The sequence below is a fragment of the Phyllostomus discolor genome, chromosome 6, assembly GCF_004126475.2.
Source record: "Phyllostomus discolor isolate MPI-MPIP mPhyDis1 chromosome 6, mPhyDis1.pri.v3, whole genome shotgun sequence".
Lineage (NCBI taxonomy): Eukaryota > Metazoa > Chordata > Mammalia > Chiroptera > Phyllostomidae > Phyllostomus > Phyllostomus discolor.
In genome coordinates this window covers 50,752,343-50,773,732 of record NC_040908.2, presented here as the reverse complement: position 1 = coordinate 50,773,732, position 21,390 = coordinate 50,752,343, and the positions used below count along the sequence as shown (strand labels likewise).

General features: G+C 39.0%; 1 protein-coding gene across 12 annotated transcripts in view; it reads right to left on the bottom strand.

Moving 5' to 3' along the window:
• ALMS1 (ALMS1 centrosome and basal body associated protein) overlaps positions 1 to 21,390 on the bottom strand; it is a 171,220-nt gene that overhangs the window by 104,179 nt on the left and 45,651 nt on the right. For 11 of the 12 annotated variants that reach the window (XR_004903735.1, XR_004903734.1, XM_036028144.1 and 8 more), the window contains 2 exons: positions 4,704 to 11,279; positions 3,540 to 3,664 (listed from right to left, as the gene is read on the bottom strand). Coding sequence is in view for 10 of the 12 variants with exons in the window: in XM_036028144.1 (XP_035884037.1) it covers positions 3,540 to 3,664; positions 4,704 to 11,279 (6,701 nt within the window). In the remaining 2 variants the exon portion in view is untranslated. The remainder of the gene's footprint in view (positions 1 to 3,539; positions 3,665 to 4,703; positions 11,280 to 21,390) is intronic. The other variant, XM_036028142.1, reaches the window with a different exon arrangement.

Genomic DNA, 21,390 nt, shown 5'->3' with positions numbered 1-21,390 from the left:
CATCCAATCAGAAAAGAATGAACAAACAAGAATTCAAAAAAATGAGGAGAGGCTTAGGAACCTCTGGGACATCTTTAAATGTTCCAACATCTGAATTAGAGGGGTACCAGAAGGAGAAGAGGAAGAGCAACCAGTGAAAAGTTATTTGAACAAATAATAAAGGAGAACTTTCCCAATCTGGCAAAGGAAATAGACTTCCAGGAAGTCCAGGAAGCTCAGAGAGTCCCAAAGAAGTTGGACCCAAGGAGGAACACACCAAGGCACATCGTAATTACATTAGCCAAGGTAAAAATGAAGGAGAGAATCCTAGAAGCAGCAAGAGATAAGGAAACAGTCATCTACAAAGGAGTTCCCATCAGACTGTCAGCTGATTTTTCAAAAGAGACCTTGCAGGCAAGAAGGGGCTGGAAAGAAGTATTCCAAGTCATGAAAGGCAAGGACCTACATCCAAGATTGCTCTATCCAACAAAGCTTTCATTTAGAATGGAAGGACAGATAAAGTGCTTCTCAGATAAGGCCAAGTTGAAGGAGTTCATTATCGCCAAGCCCTTATTATATGAAATGTAAAAGGGATTTATCTAAGAAAAAGATAAACATGTACAGTAAAATGACAGCAAACTCACAACTATTAACAACCACGCCTAAAACAAAAACAAAAGCAAACTAAGCAAACAACTAGAACAGGAACAGAACCACAGAAATGGAGATCACATGGAGAGTTAGCAACAGGGGAGTGGGAGGAGGAGAGAGGGGGAAAAGGTACAGAGAATAAGTAGCATAGATGGTAGGTACAAAATAGACAGGGGGAGGGTAAGAACAGTATGGGAAATGTAGAAGCTAAATAACTTATAAGTATCACATATGGACATGAACTAAAGTGGGGGAATGTGGGTGGGAGGGGGTGTGCAGAGTGGAGGGCAGTCAAGGGGGGAAAATGGGGCAACTGTAATAGCATAAACAATAAAATGTATTAAAAAAAGAAAAAAGAAAAGAATTATATGCACAGGATATGAGAGTAGAATTTGGTCAGTTCATGCTTTTTTAAAAAACACCACAGTATGATATGACCAGAAGTAATAAAAAAATACATTAGCTAAAAGAGAATTACTAGATATACTTTATGCTGGTCAGAACATATGAAATTTTGTGCTTGATGTTATTTAAAACAATGTATTTTAAGAAGAATAGCTTTTAAAAACTAGAGTCGAGCATTATGCTAAGTGTAATAAGCCAGGCAGTGAAAGACAAATACCATATGATCTCACCTAGAAGTGGAACCTAATGAACAAAACAAACAAATGAGCAAAATAGAACCAGAGACATGAAAGTAAAGAACTGACAATGACCAGGGTGGGTGGATGACAGGGAAAAGAAGGGAAAGGGGCAAGTCAAGGAACATGAATAGAGGAGACAAGGGCATGGACAATGGGAGGGTATCGACTATAGGAGTTGGGGGGGACAGGGTCGGGGAGAACAATGGAGAAAAACGTGGGACAACTGTAACTGAACAATTTAAAACAAATAAACTAACTAACTAACTAACTAACTAACTAGAGTTTACTCAAAGAAAGGTAATTTGATTGCTGCAAGGTCTGAAAACATCAGCATTATGATCATTAATGAAACAAGGAAATGGAGATCACTGGGAGAAGTATGTACTTTTAAACAATGACAACAAAATTACCCATATTTATTAATTGTGTTTTTCATAAGCATATGTGTGAACCTAAAATTCAATCTAGTCTTTCCAAAATTGCTAAACCAAATAATTATGCCATATCTCTGATGAACTATATTCTAAGAAACTGTATGAATTAAAGTCTATGCATTTGGTAGCTATATCAATTTTTACAGGAGTAATAATAATGATTACAGCTGCCAATTGCTGAGCACTAGTCAGATATCACACATTCTATTAAGCATTTCTTAATGCTTAGATATTAAGCATTATCTCATGTAAGCCATAGATAGATATGGCTTACATATTATCTCATGTAAGCCATACCAAAACCCTGTAAGACAGGTATCATTATACTCTATTACTATTTATAATAGTGGACCAAATGCCCTATCAAGAGAATGAATAAACTATAATATATCCATACACTGAGTATTTACAGAAATAGAAAATAAACTAAAACTATACACATCTACATAGAAGAATCTCAAAAACCTAAGACTAGATGAGAAACAGACATCTCAGAATATACACTACATTAATTCCATCTATTAAAGAATTCAAAACCATACTGAACAGCAAAAAAATCAATACATGTCCCCTGGCTGGTGTGGCTCAGTGGACTGAGTACTGGCCTGTGAACCAAAGGGTCGCAGGTTGGATTTCCAGTCAGGATACATGCTTGGGTTGCAGGCCAGGTCCCCAGTGGGGGTTGCGTGGGAGGCAACCACACATTGGTGTTTCTCTCCCTCTCTTTCTCCCTTCCTTCCCCTCTCTAAAATAGATAAATAAAATCTTAAAAAAGAAAAAAATAAAATCAATACATGTCAAAATAAGGAGTAAAAAGAGTTATGACTAAGGAAGGGGGCACACAGGACTTCAGTATCATTTGATAATATTCTATTTCTCAAGATGTGTGGCTGATATACAGGGATTAACTTTAGTTTATATATATATATATATAATTTCATGTTTTTTTCTATGCACGACACAGTTCAAAATGGAAGGAAAATAAATACTATTAAAAAGGAAGTGAGCCCTAACAAGTGAGGCCCAGTTGGCTGGGCATCATTACTCAAAAGGGAAAGGTCACCTGTTCAATTCTGGGTCAGTGCACATGCCTGGGCTGCAGACCCAGTCCCTTGTTGGGGTGCATGAAAGAGGCAACCAACTGATGTCTCTCTCCCTCCCTTTCCCTCTCTCTAAAAAGTAAATAAATAAAATCTTAAAAAAATAAAAGTGATTTATACATAGGCTATTATAGTTCTCTGTTCCTAAGCAGAAAATATATATTTGAAAATAAATGGACTTTATCTGCATCTCAAGATATCATCTTCAAGAGAAAATAAGATTGACAACAATATATTGATAAAACAAACCTATTCTTATTTTCCAAAGGAGGTAATTTTTTTCTTTTTTCCTTCAATTGTTGTTCAAGTAGTTGTCTCCATTTCACCCCAGCACTGCCCCCCTGCCCCACCCAACCACACCTCCCACCCTCGAACCTACCCCCTTTGACTTTGTCCATGTGTCCTTTTATACATGTTCCTTGATGGACCTTCCCCTACTTTCCCCCATTATCCCTTCCCCCCCGTCCTCTGGTTACTGTCGATTTGTTTTTTATTTCAGTGTCTCTGGTTATATTTTGCTTGTTTGTTTGTTTTCAAAAGATGAATTTGAAATTAATCAAAAACTTACAGAATCTAATCTTAATCTTAATTTTTGAAGAATTAAGACTCTTAATACTTTAAGCCAAACACTATCAGTGACTCAGCTAGTCATGAAAGCTGAGGTAAGAGATCTAAAGTCTACTACCTTTTCTTTTACATTTTCTCTTTTTACTTCCACATTTTTTTTATACCTTGGATAAGTCATCTTGGCCAAACAACTTTGCTTTGATCTCTTCTACTTTTCTCCTGTCATCTTCATTTAATTCGGAAATGGAGTAGCCACACTCGTGAGCCATATTAAACTTCAGATTCCAGGCTGTAGAGAAAGCATAAGACACTTGAGATAATACAATGCAAAAAGTGATAATTTATCAGTCATTTTAAGAGCACACATCATCATACCTACTTTAATGCCTAACAGGTACTTATCAAAAGTGAGTGCTCTAAATTATATGACAAACTATTAAGTTATTGAGAGAATATTTTATTGAAAAGTCTGACTTTTTAAAATCACATTCTACAGACTTTTCTCCAAAGGGGCTCCTTTAAATATGGTATTCAATCATTTTTATCATAGTCATCCTTCTAATCAGGACAGTCCCTTTGCCTTCCCTATTAGCTCCTGCTATAGTTTCTGCCACTTCCATAAGAGCTAATATTTTAAAATAAATAAAACTTGGGAGTTTTTTTGAGAATCAAAATATGCATAAGTGATTAAAGGAATAGTTTAGGAAGATAACCTCAAGGAAAAGATTCCCAGATAGGCATCTATTGCTTATAAGTTGTACTCTATTATATATTCCCCACATTGCCCTAAATATTTTTAAAAGAATTCCACTATTAGAGATTAAAAGGATCAATATTCTTTTTTAAAACTGTAACCCAAGTTCTAGTATAAAATACCCTGATTAGTTTTTTCCAATGTCTACCTAAGATCTGCTCCAAGAATTTTATTAGCAAAGGGGATGAGAAAGTATATGTAGTTTTATGAAACAAAGTAATTTAGAGCAGAACAAACTGATTTTTTTTTCATCTCCAAAATAAGGGTACTATAATGGATCAGAAAAACATGAGAGCTTTAGGAACACTCAAGCTCCCTACCCTCCTTCAGACATCAGAACTTCCTTTTCCTAAGACCCCAAACTCAGACTAGCATTAATAATATAATTAATATTGTGATTTAGCTACATTATTGATTAAATGGGCTTATTCTGGATTACTGTAGAAGATGTAATCATCCTAACAGTTCTATAAGAAAATAAATTCAGAATGCCAAACACTTAACTTTAAATAAATTATTAAACTACAATGTTTATAGACTTCACCTGCCTTTATAACAAATTATCAGTTCCTACCTCGTGCGCGTACCCGGCATTCCTCTTCCTCTGCATTTCTGAGTATTTGTTTAGCATGATTCAATGAGGATTCACATTTCAGAAGGTTTTTCACATGTGCAGCCAGTGAATCTACACTACTACCACCCCCATCATCACTCTCGGACACACACTCTTCCTCTCTGCTATCTGTCATGCTTGTCTTCTGTGAAGCATATGGAAATAAGTTTAGTAGAACATCAGAAACTGACTCTAAGGAATTACTGTCCCATGAGCAGGAACTTGCATCACTACTTGAATCACTTTTTATGATAGTCATCATAGGGATAAGAATTTTATTTCCAAAGGTTCCACTACACCCTTCAGGTTCAGATCTCATTACAGATCTGGCTGCTTTATATTGCCTAAGGGTTTCATCTAATGCCACTCTAGCTTTGCTCTCTGCTTCTTGTATAGGACTTCTAACTGTAGTTGAACTAATAAACTCCCAATTTTCAATGCCTCTCTGGCATTTCAGATTCGCCTCTGTGTTAATATCCTTCTGTATGTACTTGCTGCTTGGGTTTTCCTCTGTGAATGGCTTTCTCAGAGGCAAATCATCATTGGATTCATCAGGTGTACAGGGTTCTTTGAAGCAAACAACCTTCTTAGATTGAATAAATGAAATATCACTAACATCTCTGAAAGGTACAAGGGGAGCAGGAAAATTACATCGTTTCAGTGCTATATTTTCTGCCTCCATTAAAAGTGTCTGAATCTGTTTAAGAGTTTTAGAACTATTATCTGTATATTGGATTTCCTCAGAGCCAACATCTTCAAAACCTGAAGGTTCTGTCTTATTTACTACAACTCTATAATCACCTTGAGAATTTAAAGGCATATTGTTTGAGATAATACTAGAGTTAGAAGAATCCAAATTATCTATTAGCCTTTGGACATGGTCTGAAACAAGTTTGTGCTTCTCACTATGTGAATAAGTACCAGAGTGACCTGTTGATAACCCAGTATTCTCATCAGCTTGCCCAAGACCACTTGAGAACTTTGGAGAATCTTCAGTTAGATGTCTATCTGGCAAATCCTGTTGATAGAATATATTTGTTTTTTCTCTGTGTGGAAAAAAACGAGGAGGAGCTGTTGGTAACACAGTTTTCTGGTTATCTGGTTCTAGAACTGTGGATACCTTCAGTACATCTTCAGTTAGATGTTTCTCTGGCAATTCCTGTGCAGATAAAATATTAGATTTCTCTCTGTTTGAATAGGAACTAGAAATAGGTATCTCAGAATTCACGTCAGTTGGTTCAGGGACAGATGAAGCCTTCACGATATCTTCACTATGATGCCCACCTGGCAAATGCTGTTTAAAGAAAATACTAGGCTTCACTCTCTGAGAATAAGAATTACGAAAAACTGTCAGTAACGGAGTCTTCTGGTCGTCTGGTCCAATCACAGTTAAATTCTTGGGCTTCTCTCTATGTGAGTAGGAAGTAGAGGAAGCTGTTGATAACTCAGTCTTCTGGTCATCTGGTAAAACTACAGTTGAAATCTTGGGTTTCTCTTCAAGGGAGTAAGAACTAGAAGGTCCTGCTGATATCTCAGTCTTTTGGCCAGCTGGTACAGGAAGAACAAAAACTTTTAAAGCTTCTTCAGTAGTATCTGGCAACTCATGCTGGTAAAAAGTACCGCCCTTTTCTCTGTATGAGTAGGAACCTGAGGGGATTATTCGTATTCCAGTCTTCTGTTCAGTTGGTCCAGCAACAGTTGAAACTTCCAAAGTTTCTTCAGTAATATCTGGAAACTCCTTCTGGTAAGAAGAGATGGGGACCTCTCTATGTGAATAGGAAGAAGAGGGAACAATTCGTATATCAGTCTTCTGGTCAGCTGGTCCAGGAACTACTAAAATTTTTAAAGCATCTTCATTATGATCTGGCAACTCTTGCTGATAAGAAATGATGGGCTTCTCTTCATGAGAGTAAGAAGTAGAGGTTACTACTGGTATCCCAGTTTTCTGGCCAGCTGGTCTGGAACCCCCTAAAACTTTTAAAACCTCTTGAGTAAGATCTTGCTTGTAAGAAATGATGGGCTTCTCTCTATATGAATAGGAATTAGATGGTACTGCAGGTATCCCAGTCTTCTGGTCAGCTGTTCCAGGAACACCTGAACCTTTCAGAGCCTCTTCAGTTAGATGACTACCTGGCAACTCCAGCTGGTAAGAAATAATAGGCCCTTCTCTATGTGAGTAAGAATTAGAAATTGCTGTTGGTTTTCTGGTATTCTGGTCACCTGGTAGAGGAACAGCAGAAATTTTCAAAGCCTCTTCAGTTAGCTGACTATCTGGCAAGGCCTGTGGGTAGAAAATAAAGGACTTCTGTCTTTGAGAGTAGGAAGGAGAAGATACTGTAGGTAACCCAGTCTTCTGTTCAGCTGGTTCAGGAGAAGCTGAAACATTCAGAGCCTCTTCTGTGATACGTCTATCTGGTAAGGCCTGTTGGTAAAAATTAATGGACTTCCCTCCAACTGAGTAGGCACTTGTAGGTACTGTTGGTATCCCAGTCTTCTGATCACCTGTTCCAGGAACACCAGAAACTTTCAGAGCTTCTTCAGGTAAATGACTTTCTGTCAAGCCCTGTGGGTAGAAAATAATGGGCTTTTCCCTATGTGAGTAGGAACCAGAAGGTTCTGATGGTATCCCAATCTTCTGGTCAGCTGGTTCAGGAACAGCTATAACTTTTGGAGCTTCTTCAGGTAAATGATTCTCTGTCAAGCCCTGTGGGTAGAAAATAATGGGCTTTTCTCCATGTGAGTAGGAACCAGAAGGTTCTGATGGCAACCCAATCTTCTGGTCAGCTGGTCTAGAAACAGCTGAAACTTTTAGAGCCTCTTCACGTAGATGACTGTCTGGGAAGGCCTGTGGCGAGATAAAAATATACTTCTCTCCACGTGGATAGGAAGCAGAGGGTACTGTTGGTATCCCAGTCTTCTGGTCAGCTGGCCCAGAAATGGTGGGAACTTTCAGAGCATCTTCAGTGGGATGACTGTCTGGTAAACCCTGTGGATAAAAAATAATGGGCTTCTCTCTATGTGAGTGGGAACCAGAAGGTTCTGATGGCAACCCAGCCTTCTGGTCAGCTAGTTCAGGAACAGCTGTAACTTTCAGAGCCTCTTCAGGTAGATGACTGTCTGGCAAGCCCTGTGTGTTGAAAATAAAGGGCGTCTCTCTATGAGAGTAAGGAGTAGAGGTTATTGTTGGTGTCCCAGTCTTCTGTTCAGTTGGGCCAGGAACAGCTGAAACTTTCTGAGCCTGTTCAGTTAAATGACTGTCTGGCAACTCCTGTTGGTAGGAAATACTGGGCTTCTCTCTATGTGAGTTGGAACTAGAGGGTACTGTTAGTACACCAGTCTTCTGGTCACCAAGAAGAGATGAAACTTTCAGAGACTCTTCAGTCAGATGACTATCTGGTAATGTCTGCTTATAAAAAACACTGGACTTCTCTTCAAATGAGTAGGACCCGGAGGCTCCTGATGGTATCCCAGTGTTCTGCTCAGCTGGTCCCTGAACAGATGAGACTTTTAGAGCCTCTTTGCTTAGATGACTATCTGGAAACTCTTGCTGAGAGAAAAAAACGGTCTTCCCTCTATGTAAGTAGGAAGTAGGGGGTATTACTGGTATCCCAGTCTTCTGTTGAGCTGGTCCAGGGACAGCTGGAACTTTCTGAACCTCCTTAGTTAAATGACTAATTGGCAACTCCTGTTGGTAGATAATATGGGGCTTCTCTGTATGTGAGTAAGAAGTAGAGGATACTGTTGATATTCCACTCCTTTGGTCATCAAGTCCAGGAGGAGCTGAAACTTTCAGAGCTTGTTCAGTGAGATGATTTCCTGGCAATGTCTGTTGATAGAAAATATGGGGTATCTCTCCATGTGAGTAAGAAGTAGAAGTTCCTGTTGGTATCTCAGTCTTCTGGTCAGTGAATACAGAAACAGCTGCAGCGTGCTGAGACTGTTCAGGTAGATGACTGTCTCTCAGCTCTTGCTGGTAGAAAATAGTGGCCTTCTCTCCATGTGAGTAAGAAGTAGAAGTTCCTGTTGGTATCCCAGTCTTCTGGTCAGCAAATCCAGAAACAGCTGCAGCTTGCTGAGACAGTTCACGTACATGAGTTTCTGGCAACTTTTGCTGGTAGAAAACACTGGGGTTCTCTCTATGTGAATAAGTAGAGGACACTGTTGGTATTCCTGTTTTCTGCTCAGTGGATCCAGGAGCAGCTGAAACTTTCTGAGCCTGTTCAGGTAGATGACTTCCTGGCAATGTCTGTTGCTGGAAAGTAAGGGGTGTCTCTCCACGTGAGAAAGAAGTAGAGGTTCCTGTTGGTATCCCAGTCTTCTGGTCAGCAAATCCAGAAACAGCTGCAGCTTGCTGAGGCTGTTCAGGTAGATGACTCTCTGGCAACTTTTGCTGGTAGAAAAGACTGGGGTTCTCTCTATGTGAATAAGTAGAGGACACTGTTGGTATTCCTGTTTTCTGCTCAGTGGATCCAGGAGCAGCTGAAATTTTCAGAGCCTGTTCAGGTAGATGACTTCCTGGCAATGCCTGTTGCTGGAAAATAAGGGGTGTCTCTCCACGTGAGAAAGAAGTAGAGGTTCCAGTTGGTATCTCAGTCTTCTGGTCAACAAACCCAGAAACGGCTGCAGCTTGCTGAGACTGTTCAGGTAGATGACTGTCTCTCAGCTCTTGCTGGTAGAAAATAGTGGCCTTCTCTCCATGTGAGTAAGAAGTAGAGGTTCCTGTTGGTATCCCAGTCTTCTGGTCAGCAAACCCAGAAACGGCTGCAGCTTGCTGAGACTGTTCAGGTAGATGACTGTCTCTCAGCTCTTGCTGGTAGAAAATAGTGGCCTTCTCTCCATGTGAGTAAGAAGTAGAGGTTCCTGTTGGTATCCCAGTCTTCTGGTCAGCAAACCCAGAAACGGCTGCAGCTTGCTGAGACAGTTCACGTACATGAGTTTCTGGCAACTTTTGCTGGTAGAAAACACTGGGGTTCTCTCTATGTGAATAAGTAGAGGACACTGTTGGTATTCCTGTTTTCTGCTCAGTGGATCCAGGAGCAGCTGAAACTTTCTGAGCCTGTTCAGGTAGATGACTTCCTGGCAATGTCTGTTGCTGGAAAGTAAGGGGTGTCTCTCCACGTGAGAAAGAAGTAGAGGTTCCTGTTGGTATCCCAGTCTTCTGGTCAGCAAACCCAGAAACGGCTGCAGCTTGCTCAGACAGTTCACGTACATGAGTTTCTGGCAACTTTTGCTGGTACAAAAGACTGGGGTTCTCTCTATGTGAATAAAAAGTAGAGGATACTGTTGGTATTCCTGTTTTCTGCTCAGTGGATCCAGGAGCAGCTGAAACTTTCTGAGCCTGTTCAGGTAGATGACTTCCTGGCAATGTCTGTTGCTGGAAAGTAAGGGGTGTCTCTCCTTGTGAGTAAGAAGTAGAGGTTCCTGTTGGTATCCCAGTCTTCTGGTCAGCAAACCCAGAAACAGCTGCAGCTTGCTGAGACAGTTCACGTATATGACTCTCCAGCAACTTTTGCTGGTACAAAAGACTGGGGTTCTCTCTATGTGAATAAGTAGAGGACACTGTTGGTATTCCTGTTTTCTGCTCAGTGGATCCAGGAGCAGCTGAAACTTTCTGAGCCTGTTCAGGTAGATGACTTCCTGGCAATGTCTGTTGCTGGAAAGTAAGGGGTGTCTCTCCACGTGAGAAAGAAGTAGAGGTTCCTGTTGGTATCCCAGTCTTCTGGTCAGTGAATATAGAAACAGCTGCATCTTGTTGAGACTGTTCAGGTAGATGACTCTCCGGCAATGTCTCTCGAAAGAAAATATGGGGCTTCTCTGCATGTGAGTATAAAGTAGATGATACTGTTGGTATCATAGTCACTTGATCAGCTGGTCCGGCAGTGGCTGAAACTTTCTGAGCCTGTTCAGTTAGATGACTGTCTGGGAGTTGTTGCTGAGAGAAAACAATGTGCTTCTCTCTGTGTGAAAAGGAACTAGAAGGCAATGTTGTTTTCTCACTCTTCTGGTCAGCAGGACCAAGAACAGCTGATACTTTTGGAGCCTCTTCAGTTTGATCATTATCTGGCAATGCCTGTTGGGAGAAGATACTGTGCTTCTCTCCAACTAAGTAGGAACTTGGAGGTATTGTAGATGGGCTGGTCTTCTGGTCAGTAGGTCCAGGAACACCTGAAACTGTTAGAGTCCCTTCAGTCTGATTGTCTCTCAAGGGCTGTGGGTAGAAAATACTGGGCTTCTCTCTTAATGAATAGGAACTAGAGGGTAGTGTTGATATCCCAGCCTTCTGGTCAGATAATTCAGGAACAGCTAAAACTTTTAGTGCCTCTTCAGTTACATGGCCATCTGCCAATATCTGTTTGTTAAGACTGTCAGTATGTAGATGAAGAGTATTTTCCACAGAAGATCTTACAACAAACTGAGGAGAGTCCTCAGGGGTCAAGGGCAAATAAGATCCAATATCTGAATCTCCAGAAGTGGTAGTGATGCCTGCCTTCGAGTTGGATAGAGTAATTTCAGTTATGCTTCCTTCAGAAATATCTCCTAAAAAAAATGAAATTACTTAATACTGATGATAGTATATGTTTTTTGAATTAAAAATATTTCTTTTATTCACTAAAAGAAAGGAAGCATTCCCTCCTTGGGACTTTACACTCTAGAAAGGAATCCTACAGAAATAGTCATCAAAGGACACAAATATTTACACTCAAAGATATTTATTACAAAGTCTCTTAAAGCAGCAATCTAATGTATAAATAATTTAAATATTTAACTACAGAACAAAAGATTAAAAACAACAGTATAGGCCCTGGTCAGGTAGCTAATTGGGTTACTGCATTGTCCAGGTATGACAAGGTTGTGGTTCAATCCCCATCAGGGCACATACAAGACTCTTCCCCTCTCTCTCTTTAAAATCAGTAAATAAAAAATTAAAATTAAAAAATAGCAGTATAGTCATTTCATAAAATATTATACAAATCTTTAGGTGATTTTTAAAGAATTTTCAACATGGTATGAAAATGCTGTCTACTTTGGGATTTGATTTCACACTGCTTATAAGCCAACAAGGTACCCTGCTACTGTGTCACATATGCTGGCATAAGAATGACACTCCTCAACTAAGACAAAATATTTAATTCCATGGAATAGCAAAGGATCATCAGTTTACTTTCATGGGTTGCCTTTCTTTCAAGTAATACAAGGGCAATGCAATATGGTCCAGATGGATGCTATGCTAGTAAGTGCACCCATAATAAGATATACATTTTTAACTATCTGAAACTGTAAATCCTGTTGAACTTAATTCATTATGCCATATACAGGCAGAATTATATTGCAGAAATAGAAGTTCTGGGTGGGAAGGGGACGTAAAACTGTAAGTAGTACTAACTGAACTTTCTGTAACAACAGAAATGTTCTATGTTTGTAGTGTCAAACACAGTATCTCTAAATAAAAAATAGTTCTAAATGGCAGTGGAAAGTAAATGACTGCAATAGCAATGACAAGATTTTAGAAATAATGCATTCATTCCTTTGTTCATTTAAAAAAACCACGAATGTTTACTGTGGGTCAGTCACTGTTACAGATGTAGAAAGTAGGAGAGATAAATATACACAAAGCTTACAATCTAATTCTATCTCACAAAGCTTTTATTCTTATACGAAGAAACAGACAAAAAGTAAATTGGTAAAACATATGGTATATATAGCAAATATTAATCTATACTTTGCAGATAGAAAAATTGAGTTTCAAAGGTAACAATGTAACAGTGCTACTCCATGTAAAGATCTTGTTAGATTCTGATTCAGTAGGTCTGGAGTGGGATCTCAAATTATGAATTTCTAATAAGCTCCTAGGTAGTGCCTAATACTTTTGGTCCACAAACCACATTTCAAGTAATATATATTTTCCTAGAGTTGTACAGTGAGTAAATAACAAAAACTGGCACTTTAGTTTTCTAATTCTAACTGATAATTCTGAACTCTTTTCACAATAGACTGCCATTCTAAACCCACTGGTGAGCTTCAAAAAGGTAGCTGAAAATAGACTAAAAAAAAATAGAATAATATAAAAAGCCCAAAGGTACCAGAAGGAAGGAAATAACAAAGAGCAGAAATAAATGCTTAAAAAAGACTTAAAAGGTCAACAAAATTAAGGTATGATTCTTTCAAAAGACAAATAAAAATGGACAAACCCTTGGGTAGGCTCACCAAAAAAGAAAAAAAAAAGACAGGACTCAATTAAAATCAGAAAAGGGGAAAGGACGTCCAAGATGATGGCAAGAGTAGGTGGAAAATATATTCACCTCCTCCCAGTATCAAACTAAAATGTAGAACAATCAACCTGAATAACCAACTGAAGACTAGTTGAAGAGAAGTCTTATAACCAAAGATTTACAGAAGAAGCCACACTGAAATTGGTAGGAAGGGCAGAGGTGCAAAAAGCGCTGGCCCCACCCCCGGGTGAACCAGCTGAGATTCCAGAGGGATAACTTAGCTGCAAAGGTTCACCCTTGAGGAGTGTGGAATTGAGATCCCAGACCAAGCTCACCAGCCCAGAGCACCACAGCCAGGAAGAAGCACCCACATAATATTTGGCTGTGAAAATTCACCATGGAGAGAAAGCAGTCTACTGGAGACACAGAAGCCCTACTAAAAAGCCAAAGCACAAAATCTCTTTTGCATTTACTCACCCTAGGCTTTGGCAGAGGGAGGGCTGAATGGACCAGAGTTACATGAGTAGACACTGGGGGCTGTGGCTCTGGGAAGAGAGCTGATGGCACAGGAGCCAAAATCCCTGTGCTGAGTTCCTCTCCCACATCACAGACATTTTCTTAGATGGAACACTCCCCTCCATAGGGCATCAACTTAGGGGAATGCAAAAGCCCTACCCTCTAAACTCCCTGTCCCTCCACTCTGCCTCTCCCTTTGCTGAGCCAGTTGTCTGGGCCAGAGCCTAAATGTCTGGGCAGAGTCAGGGGATGTCAGTGACTGAGTTGTGTGGCTTTGGGACAGAGGCCATTCCTCCAACATTTCTGTGAATGACACCGATGGTTTCCCCTCATAGCAGATTTGCTAGACCTACCCTCTGGTATCCCAGTGGCCCTGTCCTGAAAAATGCCTGCTCCTCAGGAAGTCTGGGCAGAGTTCGAGATAGACTTAGTTGTCTGGCTCTGGAGCAGGGTCACTCCCCACTCATTCCCCCTCAAGACTGACCAGTGCCTCCTTCATGGGAGATCCTTTAGTCCCACCCTCCTGAATCCTGGTAGCCCTGTTTTGCTAAGCTCTGGCTCCTGGAAGAATCTGGGACAGGCTGAGTTGTGTGGCTCTAGCACAGGGAACATTTTTCCCTTGCCTGTCACACTGGTACAGAGCCTTCCACTTACATGGCCAAATCTTGGTCTGTCTGGGCCTGATAAACTCTGCTGCACTCACCCTGATGATTCCCTGAGACCTGAACCCACCAAACAGGTCTGCAGGCACTGGGATTGGGGTGTGTGGATAGACTTGGTATACCCTGGGACTTCTACTGAGTGGCCTCAGAATCATTACTAGCACTAAGTTTGACCTGGTATCAGTCTAGTGAACAACATTCACCCCCACTTGGTGACTCACTGAGAACCAACCTCAAGCTACTTGAGTACTACCAGAGGCTCTTTCAGTGACTGAGCCAAAAAGGCAGCCAGTAGGCAAAGGAATGACAAGGCAAACCATAGAGTGCCTTGGGCCATTTACTGACCTGTCCCCAGGCTTGGTACTGGTGGAAGGCTGGTCTTGGTGCAGCTTGCCCTTCCTATGCACACCAAGGCCCAGCAGAGGCAGCCACAGCTTTGGATAGCTTTATAGCCTGAAACAGGTTGATCAGGGCCAGTCACATGCTGTGTCTAAGAATGACCTAAACCAGAGTCCCTCCCAAGAGGCCTGGGAAGAGGCCAGTGGCCAGCTTCAGGAAACATCAGAGCAGAATCCAATTAGCTTAGCAAGTAGCATATCCAAAAAGAGATCTCGGCAAGTACTGGACCCTGCTAAGGTGAATTCTACTTTGTCTAGTCAGCACCTGTGCAGTAACTCCTACACTGTAGACTGGGTCAATCGTCACGGTCAGCCACTGTGAGAGATGACTTCATGCATGAGCAGGCCAAATGCAATTAAGACTCAATTACAACAGGAGGGCTTGCATAACCACACAAGACACATTCTTGGAGCATTCGACTCAGGTGGTCAAGCAGACTGTATTACTGGGTCTCATAAGCCACCCTACCAAGACTGGGAGACATAAAGACCTACCTAGTACATAGAAATAAACACCAAGAAGAGGATGCCATAGGAAGGAAAAAATGAAACATGCCCCAAATGAAAGAAGAGGAGAAATCTCTAGAAAAAGAGCTAAATGAAATAAAAGCAAGCAATTGGGAATTGCTAATTGATAAATATACAGTTCAAATAAATGGTTATAAGGATGCTCAAAGAATATAGTTAAGAAGTTCAAGTAATAGTGAGAACTTCAACAGCCTGAAAAAGGACACAGGAACCATAAAAAAGCAAAACAAAACAAAACTCAGTCAGAGAAGAATACATTAAAAGGAGTAAACAGTAGGCTGGATGAGGGGCACATCAAACCAGTGATTTGGAGAACAAGCAGCAAACAACAAATTGGAGCAGCAAAGAAATAGAAATAGAAACAGAAATACAAACAAAATGAGCATAGTTTAAGGGACCTTTGAGACAACATGAAGTATATAACAATACCTGCATTACAGCGGGACCAGAAGAAGACAGAGAGCAAAGGACTGAAACCCTAGTTGAATAAACAATGGCTGAAAACTTGCCTAACCTGGTGAAGAAAAAAGACATAGAAGTCCAATAAGCACAGAGAATCCCAAACAACATGGACCCAAAGAAACATATGCCAAGACACATCATACTTACAATGGCAAAGGTTAACGACAAAGAGAGAATCTTAAAAGCACTAAGAGAAAGACTTACCTACAAGGTAGCTCCCATAAGACTATTGGCTGTTTTCTCAACAGATACATTTCATGCCAGAAGATACTGATGAAAAACAAAGACCTACAACCAAGACTATTTACCCAGCAAGACTATCATTTAAAATCGAGGGAAAAACACAGAGCTTCCTAGACAAGAAAAAGCTAAAGGAGTGCATTACCGCCAAACCAATATTACAAGAAATGTTAAAGGGTCTTCTATAAGAAAAACAACAACAAAGAAACTTATTATAAAAAATAAAATGGCAATTAATACGAACATAACATTAACTGCTTTAAATGTACCCTATTTTGCTGTGTATAATGTGCTCCCGTGTATAATGCACACCCATGTTTTTGTGTGAATTATACACAGGATTATTATACCATTATACTCGTGGTATATAATCATTATACTCATGTATAATGCACATCCTTATTTTTCCCTGAAAAATTTGGGCAAAAAAGTGCGCTTTATACACAGAATTTGGTAATGGCTTAAATGCTCCAACCAAACATATAGGGTAGCTGAATGGATAAGAAAACAAGACCCATGTATATGTTGTCTACGAGAGACCCACCTGAGAATGAAAGATACACACAGACTGAAAGTAAAGGAATGAAAACATATTTCATGCAAATAGAAATGAAAAAAAAAAAAAAGAAAAAAAAAAAGCTAGGGTAGCAATACTTGTATCAGACAAAATAGACTTGAAATAAAAAACTACAGCTCTGGCCGGTATGGCTCAGTGGGTTGGAGGGTCATCCCATTAAAAAAAAAGGTCACAAGTTCAATCACCAGTCAGGGTATGTATGAGAAGACAACCTATTGGTGTGCCTGCCTCCCATGCCCTCTCTCTCCACCCCCACAGCCTGCCCCCCTTCCCCCATCCCCGCCAATCCACTCTCTAAAAGCAATATAAAAAAAAAGCCCTCAGGGTAGGATAAAAAAAAAGGGGCTATAAGAAGAGACAAAGAAGCAGATAATGACAAAAGGGTCAATCCAACAAAAGGATATAACCCTTGTAAACATTTATGCATCCAACAGGAGCACCTAAATATACAAATCTTGATGGACATAAAGGGAGAGACGGAAAGTAACAAAATCATAATAGGGGATTTTAACACCTCACTGACAAGAATGGATAGATCTTCCAAACAGAAAATCAATAAGGAATCAGCACCCTTAAATGAAATACCAGATCCCATTAATTTAATTGGTATTTTCAGAGCATTTCACCTCAAACTAGCAGAATATACAACCTTTCCAAGTACACATATAACATTTTCTAGGATAGACCACATGTTAGGACACAAAATAAGTCTCAATAAGTTTGACAAGACTGAAATCATATCAAGCATCATCTCTGACCATAATGGAAACTAGAAATCAATCATGAGAAAAAATTAAAAAATACACAAAGATGTGGAAGCTAAATAACATGTTACCAAACAATGAATGTGTTAACAGTGAGATTAAGAAAGAAATCCAATACCTTGAAAAGAATGAAAATAACACAACAACCCCAAAATCTATGGGACACAGCAAAAGCAATCCAAAGAGAGGAATTCATAGCATTACAGGTCAAAGTTAAGAAATAAAAAAAACTCAAATAACCTAAATTTACACTTAAAGGAACTAGAAAAAGAATAAACAAAGCCCAAGGTGAGTAATAATAATAATAAACATCAGAGCAGAAATAAATGAAATAGTATCTTAAAAAAAAAACAAAAACAATACAAAAGCTCAATGAAACCAAGAGCTGGTTCTTTAAAAAGATAAACAAGATTGACAAAACTTTTGCCCTGGCTGGTGTAGCTCAGTGGATTGAGTGCCAGCCTGAGAACCAAAGGGTCACTGGTTCCATTTGCAGTCAGGGCACATACTTGGGTTTCAGGCCAAGTCCCCAGTAGGGGGCGCACAAGAAGCAACCAACAACACATGGATGTTTCTCTCTCTTTCTCTCTCCCTTCCCCTTTCTCTAAAAATAAATAAATAAAATCTTAAAAAGAAAACACAACTTGAACCAGAGTCATTAAAAAGAGATAAAACCAAAATAAAATCAGGAATAAAAGGAGAAATAACAACTGACACTGCAGAAATAAGTATACATGTTTGTAAGAAAATATTGCAAACAACTATATTCCCACAAATTGGACATTCTAGACAAAATGGATAAATTCCTAGAAACATACAATCTTCCAAAAATGAATCAGGAAGAATCAAATATCTGAATAGACAGATTACAACTAATGAAATTGAAGCAGTAATCAAAAAACTCCAAAGAAACAAAAGTCTTGGACTGGATGGCTTCAAAGGTGAATATTACCAAGCATTCAAAGAAGAACTAACACCTATTCTTCTCAAACTATTTAAGTAGGTTTTATTCTGTGGATGCAAGGTTGGTACAACATCTGGAAATCAATAAATGTGAAACAACACTAAACAAAATGAAAACTAAAAATCACATGGTCATATCACTAAAAGCAGAAAAAAGCATTCATTAAAATCCAGCACCCATTTATCATAAAAGCTCTCAGCAAAGTGGGAATAGAAAGAACATATCTCAACATAATAAATGTCTTATCAGACAAACCCATAGCCAATATTATACTCAGAGAGCAAAAATTAAAAACTTTTCTGCTAAGATCAAAAACAAGTCAGGGATTCCAACTTTCACCACTCTCATTCAACATGGTATTGGAAGATAGCTTCAAGCACCCAAACAAGAAGAAATAAAAGCATCCAATTTGGAAAGGAAGAAGTAAAACTGTTGTTATTTGCAGATGACATGATACTATAAATAAAGAACACTAAAGATTCCACGAATAGGCAATCTATTAATGTTTCTCTCTCATATCAATGTTTCTCTCCCTCTTTTGCTCCCCTTCTTTTGCCTATCTCTTAAAAAAAAATCAATAAGCCTATCCTCTGGTGAAGATAAAAAGAAACTAGACCACCTTCTTAAACCATACACAAGAATAAATTCAAAATGGAATAAGACTTAAATGTAAGACTCGAAACTATAAAAATCCTAGAAGAAAACATAGGCAGTAAAACCTGAAACATTTATCATAGCAGTATTTTTTCTGATGTATCTCCACTGGCAAGAAAACAAATAAAAAAAAATAAACAAGTACAACTACATCAAACTAAAAAGGTTTTGCATAGCAAAGGAAAACATCAGCAAAATAGACAATCCACTAAATGGGAGAACACATTCATCAATAATACATCTGATAAGGCATTATTATCCAAAATTTATAAAGAACATATACAACTAAACACCAAAAAACCCAAACAACTCAATTAAAAAATGGGCAATGGACCTAACAGACACTTCTCCAAAGAGAACATATAGATGGACAATGGACATATGAAAAGGTGCTCAAGATCAATACTCATTACAGAAATGTAATTTAAAACCACAGTGAGCCCTGGCTGATGTGGCTCAGTGGATTAAAAGCTGGTCTGTGAACCTAACAGTCACTAGTTCCATTCCCAGTCAGGGCACACGCCTGGGTTGCACGCCAATTCCCAGTTGGGCACGTGTGAGAAGCAACCAATCTATGTATCTCTCACACATTGTATTGTTCTCACACATTGGTATTTCTCTCCCTCTCTTTCTCCCTCCCTTCCCCTCTCTCTAAAGTAAATAAATAAAATCTTCAAAAAAACCCACAAAAACCCCACAATGAGATATCACAGCGTACTGGTCAGAATGGCTATCAACAAAGAAGTGCTGGGGAACCCTTTTGCACTGCTGGTGGGAATGCAGATTGGTGCAGCCCTGTGGAAAGTAGCATGGAGATACCTCAAAAAATTAAAAATTGAACTGCCTTATGACTCAGTGATTCACTTCTAGAAATATATCCGTAAAATCCAGACCATTAATACGAAGAAATCTATGAACCCATGTTCACTGCAGCATTATTTAAAGGAGCCCAGATTTGGACGCTGCCCAAATGCCCATTACTAGATGAATGGATAAAAAAAACCCTGTGGTACATTTACAGAATGAAATACCACTTAGACATAAAAAACAAAAAAATTAAAAAGGAAATGTTATCTTTATGTGACAGCATGGATGAACCTAGATGGTATTGTGCTAAATTAAATAAGCTAGTCAGAGAAAGACAAATATCCTATGATTTCACTTACATGTGAAATCTAATGAACAAAATAAATTAAAAAACAAAATAGAAACAGACTCATAGATACTGACAAATGACCTACAGTTGTCAGAGGAAAGGCAGCTAGCTGAATGGCTAGGTGAAAAAGGTGAAAGGACTAAGCAAAAAAAAAAAAAAATTCGTAGACACAGAAAACAGTATGGTGATTGTGAGAGGGAAAAGGGAGTCGGATGAGATAGAAGAAGGCAAAGGGGAACCCTGAGTGGTGTGGCTCAGTGGGTTGGGCTTCATCCCATAGACCAAAACAACGCCAGTCCAACTTCCCCAAAGGGCACATGCCTGGCCAGGTCCCTGGCTGCGGGCATGCGAAAGGTAACCAATCAATGTTGCTCTCACACATCGATGTTTCTCTCCCTCTCTTTCTCCTTCCTTTCCCCTCTCTCTAAAGATAATAAAAACATAGTAAATGTTTAAAATTTTTTAAAAAGAAGAGAGTAAAGGGAGGGTCAATGGTGATGAAAGGATACTTGACTTTGGGTGGTGAACACACAATACAATATAGAGATGATGTATTAGAGCACTGTACACTTGAAACTGATATAATTTTATTAACAAATGACATCTGAATAAATTCAATAGAAATTGTTTCAAAAGAAATAAAAGAGGAGACTACAACTAATACCACAGAATTACAAAAAATTATCAGGTTGCTATAAACAATTATACACCAACAAATTTTACAACACAAAAGAAATGAACAAAGTCTTAGAAACACACAACCTACAAAGACTGAATCATTGAGAAATAGAACATTTCTATTGTCCTATTTGTTAGGAAGTATCAGTAAGCTAATACCTCCTAACATACAAATGTTCAGGACCAAATAACTTCATTGGTGAATTGTACTGAACATTCAAAGAATTAATACAATCTTTTTCAACCTCTTCTAAAAAAGAAAAGCAAACAATTCTGAATTCATTTTACAAGGCCAGCATAACCCCGATACCAAAACCAGAAAAAGATGCCACAAGAAAAGAAAATTAAACGCCAATATTCCTGATGAACAAAGATGCAAAAGTCCTCAACAAAAATATCAGCAAACCAAAATCAACAGTACAGTAAAGGATCCTCTACCATGACCAAGTGGGATTTATCCCAGGGACACAAGGATAGTTCAACATCTGCAAATCAATAAATGCAATAGAAACCATTAACAAAATGAAGTTTAAAAATCATAGGATCATCTCAGTAGATATAAAAAAAGCATATGACAAAATTCTATACCCATTTATAACAAAAATGTTCAACAAGGGGCGGAGAGGGAATTATCTCAACATAAGGTATGCCATATACGACAAGCCAACAGCTAACATCATATCCAATGGTGGAAAGGTAAAAGCTTTTCTTCTAATAACAGGAACAAAACAAGGATGCCCACTCTCACACATTCTTAGCACTGTTATTGAACATAATACTGGAAGTCCTAACTGGAACAATCAGGCAAGAAAAAAATAAAATAAAAAGCATCCAAATCG